The sequence below is a fragment of the Herpailurus yagouaroundi genome, unplaced genomic scaffold, assembly GCF_014898765.1.
Source record: "Herpailurus yagouaroundi ecotype Mexico unplaced genomic scaffold, PumYag 200, whole genome shotgun sequence".
In the NCBI taxonomy this organism is placed as follows: domain Eukaryota; kingdom Metazoa; phylum Chordata; class Mammalia; order Carnivora; family Felidae; genus Herpailurus; species Herpailurus yagouaroundi.
Window position 1 is genome coordinate 1,269,030 of NW_024412431.1, and position 10,222 is coordinate 1,279,251.

The window sequence follows — 10,222 nt, forward strand, 5'->3', positions numbered from 1 at the left end:
CCCCCCCCCCCCCCCCCCCCCCCCCCCCCCCCCCCTCAAACTCAGGAATCCAGAAAAATCAGGTTAGTATAATATATATATTTTTAAAGTCAAGAGTCAGGGGTGCCTGGGTGGCTCAGCGTCTGACTTCGGCTCAGGTCATGATCCCTCGGTTCGTGGGTTCGAGCCCCATGTTGGGCTCTGGGCTGACAGCTCGGAGCCTGGAGCCTGCTTGGGATTCTGTGTCTCCCTCCCTCTCTCTCTCTCTCTCTCTCTCTGCCCCTCCTCTGTTCACACTCGGTGTGTGTGTGTGTCTCTCTCAAAAAATAAATACACAATAAAAATAATAAAAATAAATAAAATGTCAAGAGTCATGCAAAGAGAATCACGATGAACAGATGATCAAAATGTTAAATCATGACAGTACTGGACCCTGTGCTTGTGCGACTCACCTCACTCCCGTCCCCTATTTCTGGCCCTGTTCCCTCAGGGTCTGGAGTGCTCCAGCCAACGCCTTCCCCTCTCTGACAGGGAGAAGCCCAGGGGGCACATTACCAAAGGCTCCGGGGCCAGCCCCCTCGGCAGCCTCAAGCTGCCACCCACCCACCCGCGAGGCAGCGGCGTGCCAGGCCCCGTGAGACGCAGAAGACACACAGAAGTGGACGACGATGTGCCAGCCTTCGGTGCTCCCCACACAGTCATCCCGAACTAAACCTGCATTGTCACTAATGCCACAGCAGCGCCACCAGGGGGCATTGTTGTCCCACTTTCCAGATCAGGAGACTGAGGCTCAGGAGGAACAAAGACTCGCCCTGGATCACACACAGCCGGACTCAAACTCAGGTCTGTTTGGATCCAAGCCCTCTGCTCTTTCTTACGCTTCGCTCTCCTTGCCCAGTCCCTTTGCTCTTCTATCTCTCCTTCCCAATCATTCTATCTGCCATCTTTTCCCCCAGCCAGGGAACTTGCCTTTTCCTCTCCTTGGAAAACCTGTTCTCCTAGCCCACCTACGGTTGGCCTGGCAAACTCCTATTCATCCTTCAAAAGCCAGCTTGGGCATGTCCTCAGGCTGCCTTCCTGACTCCTCAAGGCTATGTAAGACGTCTCTCCCCTGGGCTGTCAGGACCTGTGGCACAGAGCCTTTCCTTGTCCAGACTTTTGTTAGGAGTGTCCTCAGACCGGGTTTGGTGGGTAGGTGGGTGGATGGGTGGGCTTCTCCCCACTGCCTCCTGCAAAGCCGATGCTGAGCATGGCCCCAGGCATCTATGTGGTCTCAGGCAGCCTGTGAGACACTGTCCCAGCTGGTTGGCCTGAAGGGGCCACGAGGGAACACGGCCCCCTTCATGGACTCTACACAAGTTCCCCCAGGAGGGCACCGTCTGGCTCAGTTGGTAAAGCATGTGCCTCTTGATCTCGGGGTTGTGAGTTCAAGCCCCAGGTTGGGCGTGGAGATTACTTTAAAACAAACAAACAAACAAACAAATAAATAAAAAGATGGATGGAGATGTTAGTAGATGTGCTTAAAAAGAACAGGTCCCCAAGGATAGTATTGCCACATAAAATACAAGGCACTCAGTTATATTTCAATCTCAGATAAACCCCAAGTATTTTTTTTAGGATAAGTATATTCCAAAGCATCGTAATATTTGACACTCAAATCTAACTGGGTGTCCTCTGATTCAGTTTCCTCAGTCTTGCAACCCTAACTCTGGACCATCTGGTCAGGCAGGGCCAGTCCTCTACCAGGAGAGGGAGAGCAGGGGGGCCCCTGCTATTGCCTGGTTTGGGGTATTTTCGGGGAAGCTTCCAATTCAAAATTGAAAGTACCTGGGAAGAGGAGCTTTGCAGGATCTGGCATTTCCCGCCGACCTCGCCTGCCTGGAGCTCTCCACGGTTTTTACCCCTTCCTCCTTCTTTTTCTTGCGGTAAGGTAGACATGACGTAAAATTTGCCATTGTCATCATTTTTAAGCGTGCAGCTCGGTGACCCTAAGGTACCGGGTAGCTTCTAATCTGCTGCCTGTCTACGAATCTGCCTAGCCTGGGGACCTCAAGTAAGTGGAATCGTACAATATTTGTCCTTTCGTGTCTGGTTTATTTCACTTAGCCTAATGTTTTCAAGTGTATCCGTATTCTAGCACGTATCAGAATTTCATTCCTTTTTAAGGCTGAATAACATTCTGTTGTCTGGGGCACCTGGGTGGCTCAGTCAGTTAAACATTCAGCTCTTGGTTTCGGCTCAGGTCGTGATCTCACGGTTCGTGAGTTCGAGCCCCTGTGTCGGGCCCTGGGCCGACAGTGTGGAGCCTGCTTGGGATTCTCTCTCTCTCTCCCTCTCTCTCTGTCCCTCCCCTGCTGGGATGCACTCTCTCTATCTCTCTGTCAAAATAAATAAATGAACTTAAAAAAAAAAAAAACAAAAAAAACCCTTCCATTGTCTGGAAGGACAGCCCTGTATGGATATCGGCAAAACCACATGTTGTGTCCCATTCATCCCGCGATGGACACCCTGTTGTCTCCACCATCTGGCTGTTGTGAGGCACGCTGCTGGGAACGCGGCCGTGCAGATCTGTTGGAGCCCCTGTCCCTGCTTTTAATTCTTTTGGGAGCAGGAGGTATCCTGAGTTTGACTTCTGGAACACCCTCCATACGGCTCGCACGGCCTCCCTTTTCCTTGAATCTTCCCTTTGGACCCGCTGATCTTTGTCCTCCCCTCCCTGGCCGCTCCTTCTCTGCCTCCACTTCCTCCCTCTGTCCTTCATACGCCAGGCTCCCTCTTCTTCTCCCGCTTGCTTCTCCCGTCTCTGGCTGCGGCTGGCCCCGGGCGCCCCTCCCCTTCCTGCGACCTCCTCGCGGGTCTCCCCTTTCCCCAAATCACTCCGGTCCCATCCCTGGTGGCTGGACAACCTCTACGGACTCCCATCTCCCCTGCCACTGCCCGAAAGGTTTCCTCGTGTCTCTGGTTTTTCTCCTTCTGTAAACAGAAGCATGTCAGGACAGCCTCTTGGCCTGGGCCGGGCCCCCTCCCCCTCCTCTGCATCTGGCCTCCCTCACCGGAGGCAGAAGTGGGATTGTGGCCAGGGCTGGGGGTGGCAGGGGTGATGGGCAGTTGGGGCACAGGCTGTCCTAGCTCCCAGCAGCAGGTACCCTGAGGGAGACGGGGGGGGGGGGGGCGGCGCCGGGGGGGGCCTCATCCTTTGCTTCGAAACCTCTTTCCTCCAACATTGCCCGGGTGAGAAAAGGTGGGAGCCAGCCCAACGGGGGCCTTTCCAGGCATCCGACTGAACAGTGTATGCTGGGCCTGACGCCCCAGAGAGGAGGCGATAAATCCAGGCTCTTGCTCATGGCCCCTGAGGAGCCTGGGCCTCCGGCCACTGGGGGGAGGGGGGGGGTGTGTGGGGGGGGATGAGCTCCCCCAGTCAGACTCAGAGGCGAGATGTCCCCGGAATGCCCACTCTGCAGAAGGGCTTACAAGGTGCAGATTTGGATCGTAGACGGATACACTTCAAAATGTGAATAGTTCATTAGTAAGCCACGGCCCGCCAGAGCAACTTTAAGCGTGTTGTTTCTCCGGTTCCATTTCATCAGGTAGGAAAGGAGACGGGCATCAAACAAAGTAGCAAATAAATGGCAGGGCAGACGGCTCCTGAGTAGAAAAGCCTTAGTCAAAGGGTTGCCTCCCTGGTATGACTTGTATTAGCTCAGCGTGACCTCGGGCAAGTTCCAGCCCCTCTCGTGGCCTCAGTTTTCTCATCTGTAAAATGGGTGTAATGCTGCCTTCTTGTAGGATTACTTGATGTGTGGGGTACGAGGTGGTGTGGACACATCGCAAACCGGATCAGTGGAAGCGATCTTATGTTAGTGGTTGTTTTCCTATTTCGGGACTCAGGGCTCTTCCTCTGGTGGGGGAAGATGGTTGTGTTAGACGCAGTCACACAGTCCGTCCCTGCCCTCCCGGAGCTAGTTGGATAGGAGGGATGGTTTAACCCAGCCATTAGAATCAAGGGTGATAGAATGTTCCAGGAAGCAGGCTGAAGAACTGAGGGAGGCCAGCTGGCCCTGTTTGGAGGGACAGGAATTCCGGATCGGAATTTTACTTAGAAAATCCCCTCGGGGTGCCCGGCTGGCTCAGCAGGTGGAGTGTGTGGGCTCCTGATCTCAGGATTGAGAGTTTGAGCCCCACAGTGGGGATGGAGATTACTTGAAAGAAAGAAAGAAAGAAAGAAAGAAAGAAAGAAAGAAAGAAGGAAAATCCCCTCTACTTTCTTTTTTTTTTATTTTTATTTTTTAACGTTTATTCATTTTTGAGACAGAGAGAGACAGAGCATGAACGGGGGAAGGTCAGAGAGAGGGAGACACAGAATCCGAAACGGGCTCCAGGCTCTGAGCTGTCAGCACAGAGCCCGACGCGGGGCTCGAACCCACGGACCACGAGATCGTGACCTGAGCCGAAGTCGGACGCCCAACCGACCGAGCCCCCCAGGCGCCCCCCTCCCCTCTACTTTCAAGTACAAAACCAATGTAATCGTTTGTGTAAACAAACCTATTAAGTCTTCTGCAGACCCCTCTGCCAAGGCCAGGGGATGACCAGCTCAGCTGGAGTTACTGGGCTGGACATAAGGGAGCTTTTCCATGAGCCAGGCTCGAGGCCCGCTCTAAACATTTAAAGGCTCCCAGAGACCGGAGCCAGACGGCCCCTGCCCCGATGCCCTGGTCAAGACCACCTCAAAGTGTGTGATCAGCACTGTCGGGTCTGAGTTCACCCCAACCCATCCGGGCACCTACTAATTCTGGTCTCCCTGCCCTTTCCTCCAACAAAAGTATTGAATGCTGTCTCCAGTTGGTATCTCAAGGAGGCTTCTGAGACAGTTGTAGAAGGCTCAAGATGGAGGCGGGCCACTCAGCTGCAAGCCTGATGAGGTCTGCGTTTCCCTGACCAGAGGTGTGAACCCTCAGGGCCCAGCAGGCCCCTCCCAGGACCTCCTTGGAGCAAGCTGAGACCTTGGGAAACAGAGTGAAACGGAGTATTTTTGTACCCGATGTTTACAGATGCTGTTGGGAAGTTATCAATAAAAAGACTCTGTTACTAAAAGGGGGGGGGGAACCTGGGGCGCCTGGGTGGCTCAGTCGGTTGAGCGTCCGACTGCGGCTCAGGTCATGATCTCACGGTTCGTGGGTTCAGGCCCCACATCAGGCTCTGTGCTGAACACTTGCTCAGAGCCTGGAGCCTGCTTTGGATTCTGTGTCTCCCCCCTCCTCTGCTCTCGCTCTGTCTCTCAAAAAATAAATAAAAGTAAAAAAATAAAAATTGAAAAAAACTATTAAGTACAACCCAATTAGGAAAATTTAGACAATCTTTAGATACCTTCCAGAGCTCATCCCAAACCAAAAAAACCCTATATCCAACCACATAAAATAGTGTCCACATGACATGTAAATGATCTCTCGAACTGGTCAAGTTTCACATATTGGTCAAGTTTCATGTATTTTAAAAAGGTCTACATCTTACCAATTAGTAGACAGGAGACTTTCAAGAAGTGTCCTATTAAATGTAAAAAAGAAGGAGAAGAAGAAGAAGAAGAAGAAGAAGAAGAAGAAGAAGAAGAAGAAGAAATAGAAGAAGAAAAAGAAAGAAAGAAAGAAAGAAAGAAAGAAAGAAAGAAAGAGAAAGAGAGAGAAAGAAAGAAAGAAAGAAAGAAAGAGAAAGAAAGAAAGAAAGGAAGAAAGAAAGAAAGAAAGAAAGAAAGAAAGAAAGAAAGAAAGAAATCAGGGGGTCTTCCCGGAGGAGGTGTTAGCGAAGGAACAAATAAGAGTTGGTGAGGCAGAGGCCTCAGGTGAGGGCACTCCAGGCATCAAAAGGACAGGATGTTCAGCAGCCTGCAGGTTTGAGGGATCCCGCTGCCTTCCAACAACTGGCGTTCCTTCTGTCTGGAGGTGTGGAGGGGGGCGATGGGGCCGGATCAGCAGGCCTGGTAGATCACCTAAGAAGTTAATCTCTAAGTTCCAAATAGTGGTGGTAGGGAGTTCGGGCAGGGTGGGGGTGGGGGGGCGACTGGTTTGTCTTCGGAAAGATTGGAAAGATCAAAGATCGTGTGCAAGATGCAGAGTTGACATGGGCCTGGAGGGGGGAGTGGGGAGGGGAAGCCTGGTGGAGTGAGTAGGACCCTGGTGGCCTCCACCGGGGCAGCGGAGAAGAAAGGAGAAACACGGACAGGGGTGCAGGTGCAGCGTTCACAGGGCTCGGGTGAGAGAGCAGGAGGGAAGGGACAGGGAAGTACCTTCCACTGGCCTCCAACTCTGGTGACCAAGTAGATGACAATGACAGGGACGCGGGGGAGGGGTCCCCCCATTACCACCTCATCTGCCCAACTGCCTGCAGCTGACAGTTCCTATGGGAAGAGGTCCAGAGCCCTGAACTGCACTTGGGTCCTGCTCCTGTCTTTGCGCACACTGGATCCTTGCTGACCCTTGGGCCGATTCTTGTCTTTTTTTTCTAGAGAACGAGAGAGACTGAGAGAGAGAGAGAGAGAGAGAGAGAGAGAGAGAGAGAGAGAGAGAATCGCAAGCAGGCTCCGTGCCAGCAGCACTAAGCCCGATGTGGGGCTCGAACCCAGGAACCGTGAGAACATGACCTGGGCCGAAACCAACAGTCAGACACTTGGGACACTTAACTGACTGAGCCACCCAGGCCCCCCCACTTGGGCCGATTCTTACCCTGCTGGGCCCTAGTCTCTCCTCCTACAAAATGAAAGGACGGATACACAGGACGCCTCGTGTGCTTTAACTGTGATGGACCCTCCTTTAGTGTGGGGGGTGGTGTAAAATGCCACCCAGACCCCCCTGCAGCAAAGACGTGCCAACCCAGATGCTGGGAAGGATGTCAGCAGGTGACTGTCGGCTGTCAGACCCCTTCCAGGAAGCCACACCTCTTCCTGAGCCGCCCACAGGCCACGCCTGATTGATGTGGGGACACAGCAGATGTGTGGTCTGCCCACCTCAGCCTGACTGGGGACCACGCTGCAAGCCTGCTCTGGCCTGGAGCTCCCCGGGGAAGCTTTCTCCTCCTTTTCCCTCCATCTGTCTACCCACCCACCCTTCCTTCCTTCTTCCCATCCGTCCGTCCGTCCGTGTATCCATCCCTCTGTCAGTCCCTCCTTCTTCCGTGCACCCATTCGTCTCCGCATCCCTCCCTCCCTCTCCTTGCCCCAGGAAGGATTCCAGCCCCCTCGTCGCTGGTCAAACGGGACGGTCGCTACCTTGCCAGGTTTTAATGAGACTTCTCGGAAATAATGCACGCCGAGCGCCTGGTACAAAGCACGCCTAAAAGTGTATGTGCCGCCCGTCTCAGCCACCAGACACCTGCCTGCTCATCCTCCATGGTGGGAAAGTCTGGGCGCCCAGGCCTCCAGGGGCCGCCGCTGCTCCCGGCCGCCGCTGCTGCTGCTTCAGAGTCAAAGGGCCGGACACATGGCTTGGGCTCAGAGCCTGTAGAGAAACGAGGGACGAGGTGTCAGGGCCAAGGGCGACGGGCTGAGGGGAGAGGACTCTTGAGTTCTGCAGCTGCTGCTGCTCTCCTGGGGCCTCGGTTGCCTCATCTATAAAATGGGCTGGTGGAAGGAGATGGTCTCAAAGATCTTGAAGCGAAGACGCGTGCGTGCCGTCACCTCCCCATCCTGCCTCCTGAGCCTGTGGCAGACGTTTGTATTCGCACAGGAGGCTCTTTCCTGCTGACTGATCATTCAGCCCCTTGGACTCCCACCCCCCTGCCCCCCTGCCCCCCTGCCCCCCCCCCCCCCCCCCCCGGGACCATTTCTAGCAGCTCCTTAGAGTTCCTCAGAGCGGACTCGTGAGATGAAATTGATTTGTCATACCTGCTCTGGCCAAAAGCCCTCATTCGAGAGAATGGCTCCCTAAGACCGAGCGCAAGCGCCCAACGCCCACGTCGGGAGGGTCTCTGATGGGGGGGACCCCAGGCTACCCCTGCCTTTGGGTCGTATTTGAAGTTTCAGGGTTTTCTGGTTGCCATGGCAGAGAGGAGAAAACAAGGACTTGAGGGTCAACCAGACTGTGTCCTTGCCTGGACTTGCCTCTAATGGTTGCACACCTTTGGGGAAAGGACCTCTTTGAGCCTCAGTTTCCTCACCTGGGAGGTGGGCGTGACAATGCCTGCCTTTCAGAGCTGTGGGGAGGATGCAGGGGCCCTAGTGTGTGGAGCGTAGGCCTGGGGCACTTGGCCAGTCTTGGCCACCTTCCTTGCCCTCTAGGTCAGGAGGGTGCCCTGCCTTGACGTCGGGTCTTGGGCTGAGCCCCCTGCTGTGGGAAGGGGGGGGTACCCACTTTTTCTCTCCCCCTGCCCTTTATAATGCAGCCAGCACAGTCCCCCTACCTATTCGAATCCCCGCGGAGGCTCCTGATCGCTTGCAGGAGGAATATTGAGACTCTTAGCCCGGCCACTGATGTCCACCAGGATATTCCTTCTGTGCCTGGTCCCCGCCCCTGCGGGACCTGCTGCTTGAGACCCTCCCCTTCCGTTCCTGCTCTGAGGCTGCCTGCCTGAAGACCTCACCCCGTTCCTTCCAGAAATCTCTGTCCGCCCCCGACCTGTGGTGCCTCTCTCATGTGCGTTTCATTTCCTTGCATTGCCTCGACATCGTCCCTGCTCCAGCCCCCCTCCAAAGACATCCCTGACTCTGCCAAAACCAGGGAGGAGATCAGTGCGTCCTAAGTGACAGCAATGGCGGTCTCAGGTGGGGCCGAGATGAGGTGGGGAGTGGGAGGTCAGATGCCTTTGGAAAGTGCCGAGTTAGGTCCGCAGCTTGGGTCCCCTGTGGCTGGGTGACCCCATGGACCGTCCTAGTTAATGCTGAGCCAGGATAATTACGAGCCAACATCTGCTGCCATTCTCCAAAGGGTCTAGCTAGGGTGATACGTTTGTGGCCACCTTGCCTGCGACCATTGCTGCTGGCACAGGGGAAGGCTGGTGATGTCCCTAACCCAAATAGGCACCAGTGGACGAATAGATACACAAGAGTGACGGAGGCGCACGGAGCAGTAGGATTCAGCCACTAAAGGGAAGGGAGTTTGGACACTGCTGCAACGTGAGGATTGACCTTGAAGACCTTACAAGCGAAGAAGCCAGTTGACAAAGACCACATGCTACGCGAGTGCATTTATATACAATGCCTGCAGCAGGTGAAATCTGTAGAGACAGAAGGCAGATTAGTGGTTGCCTAGGGCTTTGGGGGAAATAGAGGGTTATGAGGTGATGGCTGAAAGATACGGTTTCTGTTGGGGTGATGAACGTGTTCTAAAGCTGTCGCAATGGCTGCGTAATACCGCGGATGTAGTTAAAGTTACCGAACTGAACACGTTAGATGGGTAAACCGGCCGGTGTGTGAATTACATCTCAATGAAACTGTTGCTCCCGACATTCCCGGGACCCCTTGTAGAACTTTGGTGGGGCAGGTGCACGCGGGCTGCTGCTCCGTTTCCTTCAAGGTGAATGAGCCTTTGATGTTCCGGGCCTGCCACAGTGTGTGAGCACGTCACTGCTTCCACCACGCCTGTGCTCCCGCCGCCCTCCTGGGCTGACGGAGGGCCTCTGCTCTGCTGTCCTCCTTAAGTCTTGTCTCTCCTGCCTTCCCCACCCTGAAGCCAGGGCCGCATCTATGACTCAGAGAAATGTCGGAATAAAACAAGCAGGCTGTGAGGGAGAAAAACCAGACGTGGGGCGGGTGGGGGGGGGGGGGTCCGGGAGGCTGATGCGAGTCTGGGAGGGAATGTGGAGCTGGCCCAAGGGTCAGTCCCACCCCCTGCTCATGCCCAGGGGGCCTCAGGAAAGACTGAAGGGTCTGCCTGCTTCACTGGGCAGGGGCCTCATGGAGGCCTGAGGCCTCGAAAGCCTGTAGAGGCCAAAGGCAGAACCTCAGACGTTGGGTTCTGCAATCCACAGGCTGAAAGTGAAAGGCCAGGGATGAATGTACCTTTTCTATGGAAGCTTCTGAGCCAAGAATAGGCTGGACTTGACTTTGATGACAGACTCAACTCTGATCCTGGTATAACATGCTGAACCCCAATCTTTGTGTCACAAGCTATAAGTCCTGATGCCAAAGGTCATAGACTGAACTTTGATCCTGGTGTCATGGACTGAGCCCCCACCCAACATCGTAGACTGAGTCCTGATCCTGGTGTCATAGGCTGAGCCCCATCCTGGTGTCATGGACTGAGCCCCCACCCAACATCAT

The 10,222-nt window shown here is 54.5% G+C and overlaps 1 protein-coding gene across 1 annotated transcript in view; it reads right to left on the reverse strand.

Moving 5' to 3' along the window:
• Window positions 1-10,222, reverse strand: part of ARHGEF18 (Rho/Rac guanine nucleotide exchange factor 18) — an 83,600-nt gene that overhangs the window by 69,361 nt on the left and 4,017 nt on the right. Inside the window, exon 2 of the mRNA XM_040449791.1 lies at window positions 7,342-7,463. Coding sequence (XP_040305725.1) covers window positions 7,342-7,463 — 122 coding nt within the window. The remainder of the gene's footprint in view (window positions 1-7,341; window positions 7,464-10,222) is intronic.